Source organism: Sorex fumeus, unplaced genomic scaffold (assembly GCF_029834395.1).
Source record: "Sorex fumeus unplaced genomic scaffold, SorFum_2.1 ptg000007l, whole genome shotgun sequence".
Classification (NCBI taxonomy): domain Eukaryota; kingdom Metazoa; phylum Chordata; class Mammalia; order Eulipotyphla; family Soricidae; genus Sorex; species Sorex fumeus.
Genome location: NW_026606064.1, coordinates 49,779,255 through 49,802,499, shown reverse-complemented (window position 1 = coordinate 49,802,499; position 23,245 = coordinate 49,779,255). Strand labels below are relative to the sequence as shown.

Sequence of the window (23,245 nt, the reverse complement as noted above, 5' to 3'; positions counted from 1 at the left end):
TAGCTTTAACAAGCTGGTTATCTTCAGTAGAGAAGAAACATATTTTAAGTAAGTTAGAATGAGAAAATATATACCTTATGGCAAGATCCTGATAATACCAACATCTTGACTCATCAAAGACTGTATTTAAATTTTGAGGTGTGAGCAAAATGCAAATCTTGAAAAAGGAATTTGATATTCTTTATACATGTTGGAATAGCAGACTTCGCAATCTAGTTGTTAATAACTGGCCTATTCACAAGAATAACTTCAACTGGAGGTTGGAATTGGATAAGGGTTTCAGAGGTCTTCCACACTCAAGGAGAAAATTTCTTCTTTTGAAAGAAGAAAAGCTTTGGAAGAAATTACCTTTGCCCAATAAATAAATTTTTTTACAATGTAATTTTTGTTTTCAGTATGAGAAATATTAGTAAAAATTGCAATCATATTAAGTCAAATAGTGTTAATTTCACCGCCTTTCAGCTTCATTATGAGTACATAGGAATATATTTGCATAGTGAAAATCACACCCATCCAGTTTGCAACTGCCTTGGGAAGCCCAGGAACTGAAAAAATATGTTAGCAGCTGGGTGAGACTTTGACAGGCAGGTAGATATGGGGCTTCTGCAATGAGTTCTCAGGAAATAATAAAATCAAGAAGTGATTTAAAGAAGTTATTCTGTCACTAGCCCTAATGTAGAAAAAGCTGTCTTACTTTACTATTCCTCTCCTTCTAAAATTCTTTTCTGTGACGGAAGGCTACATTCCTGGAAAATCTGGGTAGAATCCAGGACTGACTTTCTTTGCAAAGATCAGTTCCCCGACTTAGCCTGAGTCCCATAGTTCTCCAGGAAATCAAATGGCAGGGATCATTTCCCATGTCAGACAAATCAAGTGGGACTCAGGTACAGTTTGATGACCAGCTTGCAGAGAGGATCCAATGCAAGGACTGTCCTGTGCAGATGCTCATCACAGACCCTCATCAGTCCTAGGTGACAGGAATGAATAGAGACAGAAGAAGTAGACTTCTTTCTTGCGGCTGCCACCTCTCTCCTCCCTATTTCACATAAAATACCCCCAAAACCACTGCCCTGGTTCTCTCCTTCTTTACTGAAATGTCATGAGCACTCTGTTCACAGTTTCTATACTTATATAAACTGCAGGACTGTTGCTACACTGAAGAACACACACACTTTCACCCTGGAATGTGTACTATTTAGCAAAGTGTCTTAGAAGCAATAATATTCACTCTGAGTATGCCTACACTCTGATTCTCAAATCTATACTATATTTTTTCTCTTTGGGCCATACTGACAGTGTTTAGGACTTACTCCTGGCTCTGTGCAGAAGGCATGATTCTATATTTAGAAAACGCTAAAGACTACACACACATAAAGCTCCTGAAAACACTAGAATTATATAGTAAAGTGACAGGCTACAAAATCTACACAAAAAACTCAATAGTTTTTTATACGCAAATAATGAAATAAAAGAGAGGAAATTTTAAAAACAATCCCATTCACAACTGTGGCTCAGAAAATCAAGTACCTAGGAATCAACTTAACAAATGAGGTGAAAGACCTTGAAAAATACACTGTAAAATACCACTAAAGTAAAAAAGAATACAAGGAAATGGAAACACACCCCCTGCTCATCAATGAAAAGGATCAAAATTGTTAAAATGGCAGTACTCCCCAAAGCATTATACAGATTTAGTGCAATCCCATGACATTTTTTAGAGAAAGGTGAAACACTCCCGAAATTCATATGAAACAATCAATCCCCTCAAATAGCCAAAGCAATCCTCAGGAAAAATTGGAAGGCATTGCTTTCCCAAACTTCAAACTGTGCTATAAGGTGATAGTAATTAAAACAGCATGGTATGGGGTAAGGAAAGACTCGCAGATAAACAGAACAGAATATATAAAATTTTTATATTGATAAGCTATGGAATGCCAACTACAAAATCTTGTTGTTGAAAGAGCCTATTTAACAAAAAGGTCTGGATTGTCCATTGGGGAATATTTAACTCAGTCCATGATTAACATTGGAATAAGAAAGCCTCTGGGAGGAAACAGTCTTTCTCAAAAAGACTCTTTTCTGAGGACATTTAATCGGGCTTCTAGAAGTAACATGTTTTTAAATTGTATTTTAGGATGGTTGACTTCTGAAAAGAGATTTTTTTTAATTAGTACCATTTTTGCCTTTCAGTCAATAATATTTCACTTGCCAATTTAAAAATATTGTCATTTATGGCCAAGATCAGATACATATTTCACTTTTTATCGATATATTAATCTTTCTTTTTTATTCTTTCTATAGAATATTCAAGATTTCTGTCTAATTGCATCATGTGAACCTCCATTTGGCAAGAGAACTATTAACCAACGTCTCCTCAAACATTTTTCTGTTTTTGTATTGCCTCATCCTTCACAAAATGCCTTGCGTACTATTTTCCAGGTAATACAACACATTGAGTTCACCATGTACTGCAAAAGATTAATTCTGAAGCATAAAGGAAAGTGAAAGCATTTAAAAAACATTGAAAGAATAGTGTCTTCGGGAGTAGAATTTACATCCCCTATACTTTCTGTCCCCTTGTGATAATTTATCTTTAAATAGAAAAAGAATCATAAGAATACGTGATACATGTGTAATAAATATTCAAATTATGTGACATAAGACTTTATTCTCAAGTTCTCATGTTCTGGTTAAACAAGGATCTGTATTTATAATTAAACTAGAATTTATTTGATCTCTTCATTTTCCTGTTTTCACCTTATTCTTTCCCAAGAGGTGCTCAAGAGACCTAGGGGCCCTCTGTCAATCCTCAGCTAACCAGACTGCTGATTCACTGCATAGGCCTTCAGATAAAGTGCTGCTTGGGTCCTGCAGATTCTAGGGATTCTGTGGGCTACCCCAGCTGTGCTGGATTGCACCTTGTAGCTAAGGTGGACAGTGGGGATCATTACTTTGCCAGGCATCAAACCAGGGTCAGCTACAATGCAAGGCAAGCACCTTAACCCTTGTAGCCTCTTAAATTCTCTTCATTTTCTTCTATAATAAAAAATACTGAGAGAAAAATCTGAACTGTCTTATTAGACGAGTGTTTCAATTTGAAATCTAATTCAAATTTGACTAAATCTTAAGCAGAATTATTCACTTGATCACTTGAAATCCTGTTACTCATCGATTTGCTTGAGCGGGTACCAGTAACGTCTCCACTCGTCCCTGTCACGTGCTAATGTAGCCCAGTGGTGTCTGCCCATTACAGGAACACGAGAGCCTCAAACCATTCTTTCAGAGTCTCGATGAAAAAGTCTGACCATCTTGTAGGTGGGCGAACACGCGATCTTTTGACGTCCCGTGGAATCCAGTCGGTAACGGTTCTAGTCCAGCAGTCATCTCCAAATCGCATTACGGGTCCAGCCCAGCTGATTTTTGATGCCTTGGCAAATGAGAGAGCGTCCCTGCTTCTCAATCATCAACAGAGGTCGGAACTCCGAATTCCTTCTCTCACTTGAGTGAAGTGTGATACTCCAAGCATAGCTCTTTCAATTCCTCTTTAGGAGCCCCGGATGGCGTTCTCATCCTGTTTTCATAGGGCCCAGGTCTCTGAGGCATATGTTAGTGCAGGAAGAATGGTGGAGTCAAGAGATGTGCCTGGTGGCGGAGGTTCTTTGTCCTCTTAGCTATTTCTTCGACGCTCTTGAAGGCGCTCCACGCCACTCTCTTCCTACTGTGCAGCTCAGATGCCAGGACGTTCGTCATGTTGAGTTCTTGACCTAGGTACACATAACTGCTGCATTCAGAGATGTTCATTCTGCTGAAAGTGAATGAAACATCAGAAACATGAGACTCAGGTGCAGTTCGACCTTTCCACACTCAGGGTCCAAGTCAGCCAGCATTCGTGCCACTTGGCTCTTGTTTGGTATTACTAGAACGATGTCATGAACAAAGCGGAGGTGGTGTAGTTGCCAACCCATTCCTTCATTCCCATTCCTTCCCATTTCAGTCATCACATGACATTCTCGAGGGTGGCACTGAATAGTTTTGGTGAAATGGTATCACCCTGTCAAACCTAAAATCTAAAAAGCAAAATTATTAACTCTTGAAAATTAGTCATGTTTTCTCTTTAAAACATCAAATGTTTAATTAATTTCTAAATATGAATCCCTAGTTTTATTCCTGACAGTGCTCCATATATACAGACTTATATGTACACGAGCAAGTCAAAACTGAGGCAATATTAGAGCCAGAGCAATAGTACAGTGGGTAGGTAGGGTATTCACCTTGCATGCAGCCGACCAGATTTGGCACCCCACTGAGCCTGCAGAAGTGACCCCTGAGCGCAGAGCCCGGAGTAAGCTCTGAGCTCTTTTGGGTGTTGCTCCAAACCAAACCAGCAACAACAACAAATGAACTAAGGTGATATTTCTATCACCTTATTATTCTTAGTAGCATTTACTAGGAAGCAAGGAGGTGGAAGAATTTTCAGCATATCTGGTATATACACAGGTGGGACATAGTTTCCAGAACATATAATTCTTGCCTCTAGAACAACATTTCTCAATCAGGGACTCCATGTGCCTTTGTAGGCCCAAAGGATATTCCACAGGAGCCACAGGTGAAAAATTGTGTCCATGGGACTCACATTACTTGTGGATCACAGAAATAAGTAAACAGAGAGAACAGAGAAGTGACTGAGAAAGGAAAACAGTCAAAAATGATGAAGTCATGCAATTGCTGATACTTGGATAGATCTGATAAGTATCATGCTGAGTGAAATGAAGAGAGGGAGAGAGACACAGACCAATCTCACTCATATGCAGACTATAAAGGAACAGTAGGGAAGTAACTAATGCCCGAAGGCAATAGAAACAAAGAGCAGGAGAACTGGTTCTTAGTAGAAAGCTTGCCACAGAACGGGGAACAGAATACATTAAGAGGGGAACACTAGGATAGTAGTGGAAGCGAAATGGTTAAGAAAAAGAACACTAAGACAATGATAAAGAGAAGTGTTCACTCTGGACCAGAACTTGGTGCTGAAAGGAGATAAAGTGAAATGCATGATCACTCTATCCATAACAGTACTATAAACCACAAAGCCTAAAAACGGGTGGGGAAGGCTGAGGGAAGGGGAACTTTGAAATTCAATTTAATCAGTGATTCAATTTAAAATAAAAATTTTTAGACACCAAGAAAAAAAAAGGAAAGATAAAGAAATCTCTAGATCACTCACCAATGTAAGACCAGTTGGAATTTCTCCAGTTTACAACACTCAGTGTCTATACAAATCTGCCATCTGTTTAAATTACAATTTCTGAAACTTGCAATGAAATTACTCTTCCATTATAAAGCACACATATCCTTTTTAGTAGGGGTTAGATAGAACAGTCTGCTTAAATTGTCTCAACACTAAACTATAAAGTTTCTTTTAAAGGTTCATTTGGGAATGTATTTCTCCACCAATAACTTTGTAGATGAAGTTCAGAAAAATAAGGATAAAATAATTTCTTGTTCCCTTGCTATGTACTATCAAATATGTGAGAATATGTTACCAACTCCAACAAAATGTCACTACATATTTAATCTCCGAGATGTGTTTAAGGTATGTTTTTAAATCCATTCTCTATTTTTAATTTTAAAATTTAAGTTTAGAAAATATAATATTACTAAACTCTCTTTCTCCTTCTCTTTTACACATACACAGACACACACACACACACACACACACACACACAAATACCTACTTCTCTCCATTACTCTATACACTGACACTGACAGCATTAAATTATGAGAAAGGAAAAAAATGAGATCAAGTTGATTTATCATTCTGTATATTAGCTACTGATTCCAAGAATCACTTGAAAAGAATAGTTAAAATAATCCCATGAAGAGAATTTGATGAGGTTTTATTCGTTAATATTCAAATATTAAGATTTTCAAAGGAGAGAAATCACAAAGTTATAACACAGGTTTTGATTTTGCTTTATTTCTGTAAGTTTATTGTGATCTCAGATAATGAAAGCCTGTGTGCATTTCATAAACATGCTTAAATTCTTGCAAATTTTGCTTTTACATCACAGAATGTTACCAACCATGCTAATTTAATCACAGACTTTGGTCAAATAATTTCCTGAAAAGAAATGTTTTTAAACACATATTTGACCTAATACCTTTTAGCTTTGTGTTTTTGTTTAGGGGCCACTCCTGGTGATGCTCAAGGCTTATTCCTAACTTTGTGCTCAGGGAACCACATGAGATGCCAGGGATTGAACCCGGGTTGGCCACATGCAAGAAAAATGCCTTACCTGCTGTACTATTGCTCCAGCCCAGATTTATTAGCTTTCCTTGCTGTGAGATTTTAGCCCAATAATGTTTGCAATGGGCATATAAAATTTTTAAGTCAAAATAAGAGCATTCAAACAGATCAGTGTTAAGAAGCACCTCTAAGAGCCTGGAGATAGCTCAATAGGCTGAGCACATGTACTGTTTGTGGAGGCCAGATTCAATCCCTGACACTGAAAGGTCTCCCAAGTACTGCAGGGAGTGACCCTGCTTCTAGCTCAGCACCATAAATTAGATTCCGGTTTCCAGTCTCAGCAAGACTTCCATTAGATGTGATTTGGGAGCCCTCTCAAGGGGCTATGCCAATTTCCCAGGCATAGAATTGGCCCATCTCATCAAAATCTTATTCTTGTGGAAACTGACACTTCTTACCTTGGATTATTGCTTCTATTTTCATAGAAACATAAACTACAAAAAAATTGAACTTTTGTGACATGTATTATACTGCTAATGTTCCATACCCCAAAAACTAAATTGCTATTTTTAAATCCTTAATAGCTTCTCCTAGGATTACTACAAGCTGACAATACTATTATAAACTCCAAAGAGATGGTTGCTCTATTCTTCGTTCATGAAGCCAGCAGAGTGTTTCTTGATCGACTGATAGAACATAGGGAAAAGTCTCAGTTCTATCAGTTTCTTTCAAAGGAACTAGAAAATTATTTTCAGGTAAACATTTTTCAAATGCTTTTAAACGATGTCTTAGGCAAAAACATAGCTATAAGAAGTCCTCAAAGAGGGGAGCAGGTTGAGGTTTCCTCCCCACCCCAACAAACCCCCAGCAGCCAAAAACCTTCAGAACCCAACCACTACCATGCTCAAGGCTGCTCTCCACAGGTTCGGATGAGCCTCACCCATGAGGTAATCTGCAGAAAAACCCAGGTATGCAGGGCTGTCACTGTCACTGTCACTGACCTCCCATTGTTCCTCAATTTGCTCAAGTGGGCCCAATTAGATTGTGAGACTTGTTACTATGTTTGGCATATCAAATACGTCATGGGGAGCTTGCCAGGCTTTGCCATGTGGGCGGGATACTCTCGGTAGCTTGCCGGGCAGGTAAATACTTATGCACAACATATTTTGCCAGAGCAGGAATGTATCCTATGTACAGCAAGAATAGCTATAATATCCCAAATTTAAAATAAATTAATCAGAATGGGCACTGGTGGAGGGATGGGTACTCGATCATTATATAACTGAAACCCAAGCACAAAAATTTCTAAGTCTACAACTATACCTCATGGTGTAATTGCAGGCTATCATGGTGATTCACTAAAAACAATTTTTTAAATTTTTTTAAAAATCCCAAATAAATTGCTTAACAAAAAAAATAAAAATAAATGAATCAAACCTTCCTTCAAGAAGCAAACTATTCTTCTGAGAACTTGAATTTGTACTCTTAATTAGTTGGTTGGATGATAGACTTAAAAATACATGTGAGAGGCTAGAGAGCGAGTACAGCAGATAGGGTTCTTGCCTTGTGTTCAGCAGAACCAGTCCAGGCTCCTGGAGGTCCCTAGTGCCTGCCAGGATTGATCCCTGAGCACAGAGCCAGGGGTATACCCTAAACTCTGCTGGTGTAACCCAAAGTCAAAATATATTTTTAAGTGTCTAGTCACTGTTAAAAGAATGTTATCTATCATTGCTCGTTTTAATATAACATCCTTGTGATGTTGATCCTGTTATTTTCATTTTTTAAAAATGCCAAAAGAAGTGGGGCAGAGTGAGGTTAAGAATTTTCCTAAGGTTAAACAGCTAGTTAAAAAGTTATTCAAACACAGTACCTCTAACTCCACATATTTCCCAAAGTATAAAGTTACACTTCCTCTAAATTTTCAGTCAACCATTTGCTAAACATCTTCCTAATACCTGACGTTAACCAAGGACAGTTGGGAAGACTATATAGAACTACTGTTAGTCCCATCTCCTTTCAACCTTACTTATTAGGCATAATACATCTTTAGTGCCATGGCATGCATTTCACATGCCACAGTGATGGAACAAAGGAAGAGGAAAATTTCTACCCAGCTTTAGAAAGGGGAGAAGAAATGGCTAGACTTCTTAAAGGCAGTGATTTGGGAAAAATAGACAAGAATTAACTAGTAAGTTAGGAAATCATGTTTGCAAACTTGCAGACCTATGGTAGTAATTAATACTTGCATGAAGAAAAATTATTTTCCTTTATTCATTCATTCATTGTTGGTGAGTCTTGAGTTAATATTCACACAAAAGAAGTTCTTTACCTGACATCTAGAAAACCACAAAGAATCCTTAGAACAGGATTTAAATAAATTCGCTTTATTTTATAACTGTTATTTTTACTACATGCATTTGAAATTGTTATTCTAAAAATTGATCCACAGGTTACACTATTGATCCTAGACATCTTGTGGCAAGATCTCTAGCATGGATTTATTGTGTTAGTTTTGTTGTCATTTCAAATTTTATTTTATTGAAGTGCCATGATCTACAAAGTTCTTCATAGTTGAGTTTTGGACATGCAATGTCCCCTTACAATCTTGCCACCAGTTTTGTCCTCTCCAGTAGTGTTCACAGACTCCCTCTGCATTAGTTTTGATAAGTAGAATTCTAGAATTAACAGATATGGTCAAATTATTATATCATAGATTCTGTGGACTAAAGAAAAACTGATGAATGACTCTACTATATTTGTGGATTTCTTGGATATAAATAAATCTCATAGTAAAAAGGTATATCAGAATACCAGTGATTATAATAAACTTGCCCATGTACTCAATGAATTCCAAGGGAAGTTGCCTTCATTCTCTTTGGGGGTAAGAACATATCATATAAAATCTTATGAGTAACATATAGTATATATATGTGTGTGTGTGTGTGTGTGTGTGTGTGTGTGTGTATGTGTGAGTGTGTGTGTGTGTATTAGAGTTTCCAGTATTATGCTCAGTTGTGTGGATGGCAACAGGGATCAAAATCATTGCCTGACAGTTGAAAGACATGTGCTTGAGCCACTGAGTAATCTCTCGGCCCCAGGATTATTTTCTTTACTTCTTCTAGTTTGCTTGTAGAAACACAATAGATTTATTTATTTATCCTATAAAAAAATAGAATGATTTTATTGCTATCACTTTACTAAACTGGTTTATTGTTTTTAGTGTAGTCTTTAGAATTTTTCTCCATATATTACCATGTCATCTGCGTATAGTGAGAGTTTTACATCTTTCAAAATTTTGATTTCTGTTACTTTTTATTGCTCTGACTAGAGCTTCCAATATTATATTTACTATTGTTACAAATAGTGGATGTCTTTACCTGATGATAGAGGAGAAAAAGTTGCATTGTATGCTGTTAACTGGGACTTGTCAAACATGACCTTTATTGGGTTCCAATAAGTTCTTTCTATTACCATTTTATTGAGGTTTTTTTTTATAAATTGATGTTTAATTTTGCCAAAGGTATTCTATGCAATTAGTACTATGTTGATAAGATTTTTATGCTATGATAAAAATATTTTTAATCTTTTCTATTGATGTATTACATTAATTTATTTGCATATGTTGAACTATCAACTGCATCCTTAGAATAAATTCCACTTGGTCATGATATATAATCCTAGTTGAATTCAGTTTGCTAAGAATTTGTTGAGGGTTTTTTTTAAATCTGTGTTCATATAAAACATGATCTTTAAATTTATTTTTCTCTGATGTACTGGCCTGCTTTTTGTATCACACATACACAAAAAATGTTAGATTCACAAAGTGAATATTCATAAGTGAATTCACAAAGTGAATTTGTCTTTTCTCCAATTTTTTTTGAAGAAGTTGAGAAAGATAGGTGTTAATTATCTCTGAAGGTTCACTATAGCTCACTAGTGGTTCTGCACATTTTTTGAAGGGAGAGCTCTTTATAATTGGTCTATTCAGGTCTTATATTTTCTCCTCAATTAGTCTAGGAAAGTTATATGATTATAGGGTTTAAAATATTCCTTACAGATTTTTTAATTTACTGGAATAGAGCTGTTCATTATATCTCTACTATCTCTTGGGATTTCTCTTTAATTTCTCATTCTATTTACTAGAGTTTCCACTCTCTTTTTTTTTTCATGGTGAGCCTAACTAAAAGCTTATGAATTTTATATTTTGAAAAACTTGTCTTTTGGTTTTTTGATCTTTTGTATTGTCTTTTTTGTTTCTATTTTATTTCTCATCTAATTTTACCATTACCTTCTACTAAATTTTAATCTCATTTGCCCTTCTTTTTCTGTTTCCTTAAGTGAAAATTTAGTTAATTTAACTTTTTCTTATTTCTTAGAATGGACTTATATTACTATGAACTTCAGTTCTGCTTTTACTGAATCCACAGGTTCTGCTAACTCATTTCTTCATTTTATTAGTCTCCATACTTTTCCCTTCTCCTTTGATTTTTTTCACAATTACTCAACAATGTGTTTATTATTCTCCCTACACTTGAGATTTTTCCAATTTTCTTTTTGTAGTTTATTTCAAGTTTTATACTAATGGCCTCAGAATGGCTACTTGACATTATTTCAATTTATAATCTTTATCAACACTTACTTTATATTAATCTGTTATCAATCCTCAACTCAATCAGTACTTGAAAAAAAATATATATATATATATTTAGCTTCTAGGGAGGTTGGGTGTCCTCTAAGTTATTATTTAAACCCATTTGTTTTATTGATTGATTGATTCATTTATTTACTACTTCAGCTGCCACATTCAACTCTGCTCAGAGTTTATTACTGCTTCTGTTCTCAGGAATCACTCTTGGTGATGCAAAAGAAACTATTTGGAGAACCAGGGATCAAACCTGGGTCAATTATGCGTAAGATGGTGCCTTGCTCACTGTAATTTCTCTCTGGCCCCAATGTTCATCTGTCTTGATTCCTCATTTAAGGCTATTATTTTCTTGTTTATTTTCTTTTTTCTTTTTTAAATTTATTTAAATACAAGTGGTTTACAAAGTTGTTCATAATACAATTGTTTTGGGCATTCAAGGGCTAGAGCGATAGCACAGCGGTAGGGCGTTTGCCTTGCACGCAGCCAACATGGCTGACCGGAGTTCGATTCCTCCGCCCCTCTTGGAGAGCCCGGCAAGCTACCGAGAGTATCTCGCCCACACAGCAGAGCCTGGCAAGCTCCCCGTGACGTATTCGATATGCCAAACACAGTAACAACAAAATCTCCAATGGAGACGTTACTGGGCCCGCTCGAGCAAATCGACGAACAACGGGGAGGGCCTTTTTTGGGGGGGGGGCCATTCAATGTTCAAGCACCATCTGTGTGACCTTCCCTCCACCATTGTCCCCAGTTTCCCACTCACCCCCACAAAGCCTGCCACGTTAGCAAGCACAAAATCATTTATATTACATTGCTTTTTACAACAAAAAAAGAAAGTAGAATTATTGAAAAAAAATAGTTCAGTAAAAGAAAATTTGTGAAAGTTTTTATATATCACAATGGTTTTATTAAAGTCATTGTCTGAGGATTTACTGATCTATTTGTTGCTAGTTGATTCTTGTTGATTTTTTGTCTCACTGTTATGCCCATTAAAGTAAGTAGTATAATAAAATTTCCTATTACTTTTTTTGTTGCTGTCAGTGTTTCTCTGTATATTAATAGTGCCTTTATGCATTTTGAAGTGCCATGATTTAGCACATATACATAATATTGAGTATAATGTCTTCTTAGTGGGTGGATTCTTAATCATTACAGAATGCAAAACCCTGACACTTTTTCATTTTTATCTGGAAATGTATTTTAACTGTTTTAAGAATGGCCTTCAGTCCTTTTAGATTAACATTTGATTGTATAATTATTACATCATTTTACTTTGAGCCTACATTTCTCTTTAGAACTCAAATATGTCTCCTGCATATAGCAGTGAGCTGAGTAATTTTCAACTCCTTCTAGCAACTCTGTGTCTTTTGATTGGTGAGTTTGGACCACTGATGTTTAGAGAAATTATTAGTATATAGGTATTTATTGGTTTTTTGCTCTTTGTTTTCTGAATGTTTCTTCAGTTTGTCTCAAATCTTTCTTATTATCTTCCTTATACTTTCACATGTACCTTTTGTATAAGATTTGGATTTAATTTTTATCTCATTTCTGTTCTTTTTATGGTTGTTTTATTTTTTTTTGAGGTTACTAAGATATAGATAAAGGTATATGAGTGGTGCTATGTTTATAACCATTTTAAATTGAAGCAAGTTAGTATCAAGTTCATTCTAACAATACCCATTTTTTCTTAAATTAATTTTTTGTTTTTGATGTAATGTGGATTATGATAGTGCTAATATTTATGCTTCTGGTGCACAAAGTTACTGCATCTCCACCCTAATCCTATGTCACTTTTAATCACTTAATCACTTAACTTCCCGTTAGTCGTCGATTTGCTCGAGCGGGCGCCAGTAACGTCTCCATTTGTCCCTGTCGCGTGCTAGTGTAGCCCAATGGCATCTCTTCGCTCCGGAAAACATGGAGGGCCTCAAACCGATCGTTCATGACCTTGACAAAGAAGTCTGACCATCTGGTAGGTGGGCGGCCACGCGGTCTCTTGACATCCCGTGGAATCCAATCAGTAACAGCTCTAGTCCAACGGTCGTCTTTAAATCTCATTACGTGACCAGCCCATCTGATTTTCGACACCTTGGCATATGAGACAGCGTCCCTGATCCTTGATCATCGACGGATGTCAGAACTCCGGATTCGTTCTCTCATTTGAGTGAAACGTGATATTCCAAGCATAGCTCTTTCTATTCTTCTTTGGGAGACCTGAATGGCGTTCTCATCTTGTTTGCGTAGGGCCCAGGTCTCTGAGGCATATGTTAATGCAGGAAGAACAGTGGAATCAAAGAGATGTGCCCGGAGCCGGAGGTTCTTCGTCCTCTTAGCTATTTCTTCGACGTTCTTGAAGACGTTCCAAGCCGCTCTCTTCCTCCTGCGCAGCTCGGGTGCCAGGTCATTTGTCATGTTGACCTCTCGACCTAGGTACACATAGCTGTTGCATTCGGAGATGGTCGTTCCATTGAGAGCGAATGGGGCGTCAGGAACAAGGCTGTTTCTCATAAACATTGTCTTCGTAAGATTCAGCTGTAGTCCTACCTTTCCACACTCACGGTCAAAGTCGGCCAGCATTTGTGCCGCTTGGCTGATGTTTGGTGTTATTAAAACAATGTCATCAGCAAAGCGGAGGTGGTGTAGTTGCCGACCATCTATCTTCACTCCCATTCCTTCCCATTCCAGTCGTCGCATGATGTTCTCGAGGGTGGCACTGAAGAGTTTTGGTGAAATGGTATCACCCTGCCGCACTCCTCTCTTGACATCAATGATCACTTCTTTGTAGAATGGTGAGATCCTGGTAGTGAATCCGCAATACAGCTCACGGAGGATCCTGATGTATTGGGCTTGAATGCCCTGATTGGCTAGGGCTTCAATGACCGCTTCCGTCTCAACAGAATCAAAGGCCTTCTTTAAATCAATGAACGTTAAGCAGAGCGGCATCTTGAACTCCCGAGAAACCTCAATGAGTTTGGTTATCGTGTGGATATGGTCGATGGTGCTGAATCCTTTGCGGAACCCTGCTTGCTCACATGGTTGTCCTTCATCTAGTGTTCTGCCAATCCTATTCAGGATGACTCGAGTGAACAACTTGTAGATGACAGACAATAGGCAGATCGGGCGATAGTTGCCAATGTCATGGATGTCTCCTTTCTTGAACAGTAGTACGGTCCTGCTGGTTTTCCATTGAGATGGAACCTTGCATTCAGACAGGTAGCGAGTGAAGAGCCGAGCCAGTGTATTGATGAGTACTGACGGCAGGTTCTTCAGGTGTTCAGGTCTGACCTTGTCTGGGCCGGGTGCTGTTTGCTTCTTTACTGACGAAATGGCGTGTCGGATTTCGGAAGGGAGAACGTTGGGAACGACATACCCATCCTGTGGAATTTGGTATGTCGGCAAGTGGACATGGCTATCGAAGAGATTTGAGTAGAAGTCATGGATAATCTTCTCCATTGCCGTTCTGGAGGATGTGATGGATCCATCAGGACGTCGGAGGGCAGTCATCTTGGTCTTATAGTTGGCGAAGGACAGGTGGGCGTTACGAATACTTTTCCCGGCTTCTGCCGCATCTACCAGTACTTCTGCTCTTCTCTCTTTGAGGTCTTCCTTGATCGCATCTCTGCACTGCTTTGCAAGCTCGGACGTTAGCTTGCGGTTGCCTGAGGCATGCGCCAAACCACGCTGGCGAATTAGCTCAAGAGTTTTCGAAGATAGGCGACTTTTTGTGGCTATCTCTCTTGGCGTTCCTCGCACATTCATGGAGGTGCTGAACCAGTCGATCGTATTCCTCGTCAATGTTGTCAACAATGGCATCTTCCCATGTTGCCGCAATAGTACCAAAGAGTTCCCAGTTGGTGGTCGTTCTGGGAGTTCTCTTTTTGAACTTTGCAGCCCTTTCTCCCCGCTCTGTGAAGTAGAATTTTGCACGAAGGAGACGGTGGTCCGATCCCGTTCGAAATTTTGGGACAACAGCGACATCAGTCAGGCAAAACCGTCGATTGAATATGATGTGGTCTATTTCATTGTGGAATCGTCCACCGGGAGACTCCCATGTCCATCGTTTAGATTCTGCCTTCTGGAACTGTGAGTTACCATGAATGGTCTTGGTCGACATGATGAACTCAGACAGTCTCTCACCCTGTTCGTTCCATTCTAGGCCATGGGTTCCGATGTGAAGTTCTTCAGCTGATCTTCTCGGTCCTATCTTGGCATTAAAATCACCCACAATGATCTTGTAGAAGGTGTGGTCTTCTTTATAGAATTTCTCTAGCTCCATGTAGAACTTCTCGATTTCTCTTTCATCATAATGAGATGTTGGTGCGTAGACAACGAAGATGTCACTTTTATTCCACCATAATCTCCCCTACTCTACACCCATGGTATACTCAACTCTGTTGACAGAACACAAAGATTTGTTTTCTTTATTTTTTTATTCCATTTCTTTATTTCTTTTTTTTTCCATTTCTTTATTTCTTATATACTACTTTTGATTTAGATCATCAGGTGTTTGTCCTTCTCCTGACTTATTTTGCTTAATATGATGTCCTATGGTCACATCCAAGGTGTAGCAAAAGGCAAAATTTTATCTTTTGTTACACCTGAGTAGTATTCCATTGTGTAAACCACAACCTCTTTTTCTATTCATGTTGCTCAGCATTTCAATTATTTTCAGATCATGACTATTATAAAAAGCCCTCGATTTAACCTAAGTGCACATACATCTTTTTCAACTTATAGTCTTTTCTTTCAATCTCCACCACCACCACCCCCAACCCCAAATTTTATGCCTCTGGTATGTTGATGTTTATTGAGGGATTTCTTTTCACTCTATAGAGGTCTCTTTATATTTCTTGCAATGCTACTTTTGTGGATCTAACTTATCTTGTCTGAAAAAAAATCTCTTTAATACTTTTTAGTTCTAGTGATAGCTTAGTTAAGTATTTTTGGTTGAAGATTTTTTACTTTACTTTATTTTTTATTGTTTTTACTTTGATCACAAAGTAAAAAGTGAAAGTTTTGAATATTTCCATTTCGTTCTCTTCTAACTATGAGCTTTCTGCTGAGAAATCTGTTGTTAATACGAGAATTCATATTGATTATGACTTTTACTGTTCTCTCCTTGCTCATAGAATCCCAAAAAGAGTAATAGAAAAGAAAAAAAGATGCTGTTATCTTCTTTCAAACCTATGACTTTCTTGATCTTTCTCACTCACCAGAATATTGATGTAGAGCTAGCCCTTATTTTCCAATTTGTTTTCTATGAAAGTAACCCGTTGTACTGAATCTAGATTACAGAACTACAAGAATAATACTCTGACCCCTCTGACTCCTGTATCCTTATATGGAAAATCACAATGAACATGCAAAACCACAATGAACTACGCCTAAAATCAAGTTTATTTGTCCCATTTCCTCTTCTAGATTGATTATTCTGTGGTATTCTTTAAAGAAACCATACAGCACATCTCAAGAGCATCAAGAGTCCTTCGTCAATCAGGAAGTCACATGTTACTGGTAAAAACATTTTTCATTTTAAGTTTTCAGAAAAAACATAAAGAAGTTCAGTAAAATATGCTTTGCTTATAATAGAAGTTTCCTCTATCCAGATTACATTTAGAGAGCTTGCAATCATTCAATTTAATAACTTGTCCTCTCTAGAATTTGCATGAGAAATGTATCAACACAGATGTATCAAAATGTAAGTTATATTTAGATGGCATTTTAAGCAATTAAAACAGATGGCCCTGGCACTATCTTCACCATACCTTCAACAGTAATAAAGTACTTGTGCAGGTGAATCTTGATCTTGATCATAGCACATTTACCAAAATATTTATTTAGGAACATGAGTATTTTTTGTTTTTGTGCCACACCTGGCAATACTAAGGAGTTTCTCCTGGCTCCATATGGTATGCCAAAGATCGAACTCCTGTCAGTCACGTGCAAGGAAAGTCCCCTCCCTGCTGTACAGTCTCCCTGGCCCTAAAATATGAGTTTATTCCCCAGCCCTAAAATATGAGTTTATAAAACTTTTCATAAAGTTTTATTTCTCCTTAGAATAATTGGAAATTAAGTCCTTGAAAATGCTCCCAAAAGTTGAATAGAGAAAAGTTTTCTGGAAGACAAATTCTAGCATGCTTTCTTTTATGCAAGCTACATTATTCTATTTGTTTAAGATCAGTGGACTTAAGTCTATTACAATTTTTTATTTTGTGTTTTATCATAAGTATTTAACTCTTACCATTTTTCAATGACCTTTTTGCATTCAAAACAACTATCACAATAATTTGAGGGATTATTTTTGGTGAGGGGGATCAAAACCTATAGAATTTTACTTAAAAATCTTTCTTTTCATTTCTATAAAAAGTTTGCATTTTTAAGTTAGGTTCTAAGATTCCTGAGAATGCCTAATGGAACAATTTTCAAAGCTCACTAATTCTCAGCTATAACTATACCATTTAACATTTTTTTACATTTGGTTTCCTATAAACCTATCTTCTTCCTCAGAATCCTTATTAAATATACAAGGTAAAATATGGACTTCTTTTTCTCTACTCCTATAACTATTTTCCCCAATTAAATATCACTAGTAGATATTTATAGTAGGTCAAATGAATGATATGTTTCAATTTTTCATACCTATTGAATGTCCCCTGAACGAATGCTGACTGTTATATGGGCTTTGACAGTAGAAGCTGGAAGGGGCACTAACAATTTGGTCAAGAAAATTTATAACACACCACACTTTTTATTTGGTTTGTGAGTCTGGAGTTTTGTTTTGGTTTTTGCTTTTTTTCGTTTTGGTGCCACACCCAGTGATGCTCAAGGTATACTCCTGGCTCTGACCATTAGTCTCTCCTTGCAGAACTGTATATTACCTAGAGAAATCATGAGAAAATAATTCAAAATACAAAATAAAAAACAATAAAGCATTAAATATAATACTATAAAATCTGACCCAAAATATTTCATAAATAAAAAATAAAATAGAAAACAAAAACAGACATGGAGCATATCGAGAACAACAATGTGGCAGGCATAAATCAAATCAAGCATGACATTAAATGTAGGTATATTAATTTTTCATTAAAGGTAGAGACTATAAGACTGACTTTTATTTCATTTTATTTGGTTTTGTTTGAGGACCAAACCAAACACTCAGCAATACTCAGGGCTTACTCTCTATTTTTCTTTTTACATTTTTGTTGAATCATTATGAGATAGACACAAAGCTATTCATAATTAAATTTCAGTCATACAGTATTCCAAGACACAACCCGCCACCAGTGTACATACATTTCCCAACACCAGTGTCCCCACCCAGGTTCCCTCCCATCACCCCCACAACCCCACCCCTGCCTACCTCTATGACAGTCTCTCTCTCTCTCTCTCTCTCTCTCTCTCTCTCTCTCTCCCCCTCCCTCTCTCTGCCCCCTTTTGGGCATTGTGGTTTGCAATACTGATACTATAAGGTTATCAAGAATATACCTTACCTCCTTTTAACACTCAGATCTTGTTCAGCGTGATCATTCCTCAGAGCTTCCTCTTGGTTCTGTGTTTAGGGATGATTCCTAGCAGTGCGAGGAGACCATGTGCAGTACCAGGTATTAAACCTATGTTAGCATGTGCAAGGCAAGTGCCTTGCTGACTTTTGTACTGGTACCAGTACTGTACTATTTCTCTAATCTCTTATTTTATTATCTAATAGAGACCACCACTCCAAGCAATGTTTCTTCTAAAATGAGGGCCTCATGGTGTAATGCTGGGATACAGTACTTGCAGGACTCCATGGACATATTCAATGGAAATTCCACCAAGACTCTACCTCACATTGTTTTGAGGAGATATGTGGTGCCAGGAATCAAACTGAGGGGTTTATACATAGTAGGCATACATTCTAAAAATTGAGTTATTTCCCTGGCCCTATAGGACTGGATTTTGAAAAGAACAAAAATCCAATTATATGCTGCCAAAAGATTCAAAGAATCAAAGTGGTTGAAAATGAACAGATGGAAAAAGATGATGTATGCAGACAGTTACTGTCAGACAGTTGAACCTAGCAGTACTGTGACACTAGTCAAGTAAATGGAAACAATGCAAGTATCTATCAGTGAGTGAATGAGTAAATGAAATATAAATGGTTATTCCATATATGAGAATAAATGGAATAACATACAATAGAATATTTTTCATCAATAAAAACGGATGAATTATTGTGGCCAGAGAGATGGTAGAGATCATAAGGCAATTACCTTGCATCAGCCAACCCAGGTTAAACCCCCAGCACCCCATATGGTCCCCAAACCCACTTGGATTGATCCCTCAGTGCAGATCCAGGAGTAAATACTGAGCAATGCTGCTTGCAAATTCAAGAGTAAACCCTGAGGTCTACTGGGTGTGGCCCGAAAGTCAAAACCAATAAAGCAGAAAAACAAATGAACAACCAACATACACAATATAAAATAATCTCAAGACTGTCATACCAAATAAATAAGTCAGACACAAAATACTTCACATTGTATGACTCCATATGATTTAAAATCTCTTCTATTTTAATTTTAGCATCATTTTATCTTTTCAGTGACCATATATTTTAACAGACTATAAAGAGAAAAGAGAAAAATTTTGAATGTGTATTAATACCTTAAAAAGCTCATAAAATACTTGAATGTGCTTAATATCTCTCCCAAAAATCATATAAAAATATTTATGGAATTTTAACTAACGTTCTAGCCCTTATAAACAGATAACTATGCCTTAAAATATTTTAAGAACATATTCAGGAATCATACATTGAATTATTTTCCTCTAAAGATTGGAATCTCTGGATGTGGAAAAGAAACTTGTGCAAAACTGGCCTGTCATTTGAAAGAATACAAAGTTCAGGAAATCTCTATATCTCACAATTACTCCTACACACTATTCAAAGAAGAATTTAAAAGGGGGTTTGTACAAGCAGGAATAGAAGGGACACCCACAGTTTTGATAATTGTTTATTCAAACATGGAAGCGGTAAGTACTCTCTGTCTTTATTATTTCCTGTTTGAAATGTAAGTAACTCTCCTTCACAAATTTATTAGTCAATTACATCAATTATTTTCTCAGTCAGCATTCCAATTTGTGACATCCTATAGTTTTATGTAAGCATTATAACAAAAGCATTTCTCATATTCCTTTTTAAACTTCATTTTGATTGAACCAGGAGAAATTATTAGTCTGTGTGTCTTAATTTATCTATCCTATGTCAGACTACTTTGTAATCTGTGTTTTCAATAAAACTACCATCTGTCTACAGTACTTGTAAAGTAAAGTTACAGTACTTGATCATGTCATTTATGGAACATTGTCACATCTTAAGCTTCTGGTTCTCTCCTTTATCCTTCTGATGTAATTTCTCTACCAACTTTCAGGATTTTCCTAGCAGAATCTACTTTCTTTATTAGAAACAAAAAATAAGAATCACTCAACTTTTTTCCTATGTGTTATTTCGCCTAATTTGTATCCTTTAAAACACAAAACCTACTTAGAAATACTATGTCAAATTATATATACACCTTTGTGGCAGAATTTCAAGGAAACATTGTGTATTATTGATGCAAGAATGGTGGTTGTGGATCTCTGGTTGGTCCACAGTTCCCAGGTTCTTCAATATTTTCAAGAACAAAATACTGAATAATAAAGATGCACAGGCTCAGAATTAGAAAGCTAGAAAAGTTTATTAAAAAGAAGAAAAGAAAGTAACTCCCAACCAGGAAGGAACTTAGTGTAAGACTAATCTAAAGTCCAGCTCATTTTTCAGGGGGAGAGTTTATAGGAAAATTGGGTGTTTGTGCTTCTTAACATGATTGGATTGAACGAGAGGATCCCGTTTGCTCCCCACAATGTTCTGATAATTGAGGCTCTGTCGATGTTTAGTCTAACAGCCATTTTTCCCAATTAGGTCAATGATGCTGTCATCTTCCATAGTAGTTTTTGTTATATAGGACTACTATGACTGTTTTCCCTGGCACAGCCTGTTGTTACCTCTCAGCCTATTGTGAGCCAGTCCAAGTCCTGGGCATAATTTAGTCCACTCAGCCTTAAGCATAGCCATGGGAAATTATAGACTCCCTAGTTTCAAAGAGAGTCTGGAAAACCACAGGAATGTTTAGAATGTAGAACATGACGGCTAAAATGAAGTTTCTTTCAGTAGGTGACAATGGGAAACTGGGACTTCCTCTCTCACTATCTAGGACCCAGATGTGTAAACTTTCTAGTATTATTTCAAACTATAACTGTTTTGGCTCCTAATGCTGGTTCGGATAGAAGCTCAATTCTTAGCTTTTTGAGTCATTAATTCCAAAAAAGATTAGGCAAGTTGACATTTCTACCAATAGTGAATGAAGGTTCCTTTTATCCCACATCCATACCAGCAATGACTGCTTTGGTTCTTTCTGGTGTGTGACAGTGTCAGTGATGTGAGACAGTATCTCGTTGTTCTTTTATTTGCATTCAAAATGTTCATACTTTTGTAATAACTCCTCTAGAGTAACTTTTTATTCTTCATCTGTTATCTTTCCCGTTTTTTTTTCTTTTTGGGTCATACCCGGTGATGCACAGTGGCCATTCCTGGCTCTGCACTCAGGAATTAGACCTGGCGATGCTCAGGGTACCCTACCCGCTGTGCTATCACTACAGCCCCTATCTTTCCTATTTTTAACCCTTTATAGAAACCCTTTATAGAGATTAAAATAATTCTTTAGCCCTGCTTTTTCCTAGTTTGTGTATTATTCAAATGCAATTATAGATTATTGAGGTTTTTCTATGAACTTCTAAAAACAAGGTCCTTCCTCAATTCTTTACTGCCCCTTTACCTTTCATATCTCTTGCCCCAGTGTGTAACATCACTGTTTATCGTACCATCAGTACCAAATAGTACTTTTCTAATGTTTGAATAATGGATGGATGAATAAAGTTTATTTTTGTTCAGAAATATATATTTGACTAATTTAAGTTATAAGATGCAGACTGGAAAGATAGTACATAAGATAGGGAAGTTGCCTTGCATTCAGCTAACCTACATTTGACCCCCAGCACCTTATATGTTCCCTCAAGTCACCTGGAGCCAGAAATAATTCCTGAGCAGAACAGAAGTAAGTCCTGAGCACTGCTGGGTGTGACCCTCCTCACCCAAAAATTATGAAATGCTTACTCTTAAAGAATTATTTTTATTCTTCTTTAAACACTATTTTTTTTCAGTTCAGTGTGCTTGAAGCAGATTATAGGAATAATTTTAGTTTAATTTTTAGAGCCATACTCAGAGGTGTTCAGGGGTTACTCCTGACTCTGAGCTCAGGGATCACTCCTCGTATGCTCAAGAAAACATGTGGTGCTGGGGATTGAACCCAGGTCAGCCTTGTGCAGGGCAAGCACCCTACCCACTATACTATTACTCAGTCCTAGGAATAATTTTCTTAACTATGCTTCATTGAAGGAGTCATTTTTGGAAGATCTGAAGAGTGTTATCAATTTGGGGAAAATGCCTGATTTCTTTGAAAATGAGGAGTGGGACTCTATTGTCCCAAGGATTCGCACTTTCGCTGAGCAGTCTGGTTGCAGTAACAACAGACAGTCTTTACTTACATTCTTCCAAAAGGTACTTTCTGTAATGTCTTGGTTTTACCAAATAAATCCTGCCACCATATCTGGCAGTATATGAATTTGATAGCACAGCGGGTAGGGCGTTCGCCTTACAAGCAGCCAACATGGCCGACCCGAGTTCGATTCCTCCGCCCCTCTCGGAGAGCCCGGCAAGCTACCGAGAGTATTCGATATGCCAGACACAGTAACAACAAAGTCTCCAATGGAGACGTTACTGGGCCCGCTCGAGCAAATCGACAATCAACGGGAGGGCCTTTACCTTTTACCTTTATGGTAGGCAGAAATTGGTACCAGGAATAAGTTGACCTGTGGTACTTTCTCGTGAATATTTTAGTTTGGTTGCTCATTGTTTATTAAGCTACTGGTCAATCATAAAGCCTCTATTGATCTAATCTTTCATAGGTGCCCTATTGCTGAGTCCATTCTAAATGTCACTTCTCTTTTGAATAGGACCTAATGCTGCTTAGATGCATCTCTCAGCGATAGGTTATTAAAACTCCCCTGTTGCTTTACCCGTACTTCTCTCTGTATCGTCCAGTTTGAATTCATCTCATTTTCTCACTTTGAGTTTCTACATTTAAGTGCACACCACCCAAAAGGAAAGAGCCAAAGTGTCATGCCAATAACATCTAGTATATTTCTCTCTTCTATCCAGAACACATTCTAAGAATTTTTACAGGCACTGACTGTTCAGTGCTTCTACCCAGCCCAGCCAT

At 37.3% G+C, this 23,245-nt stretch overlaps 1 protein-coding gene across 1 annotated transcript in view; it reads left to right on the top strand.

The window, feature by feature from the left end:
* The window catches only part of DNAH14 (dynein axonemal heavy chain 14), a 342,385-nt gene that overhangs the window by 185,375 nt on the left and 133,765 nt on the right, over positions 1–23,245 (top strand). Inside the window, 7 exon segments of the mRNA XM_056107024.1 lie at positions 2,302–2,439; positions 5,423–5,590; positions 6,829–6,999; positions 8,958–9,125; positions 16,311–16,403; positions 19,704–19,901; positions 22,363–22,524. Coding sequence (XP_055962999.1) covers positions 2,302–2,439; positions 5,423–5,590; positions 6,829–6,999; positions 8,958–9,125; positions 16,311–16,403; positions 19,704–19,901; positions 22,363–22,524 — 1,098 coding nt within the window.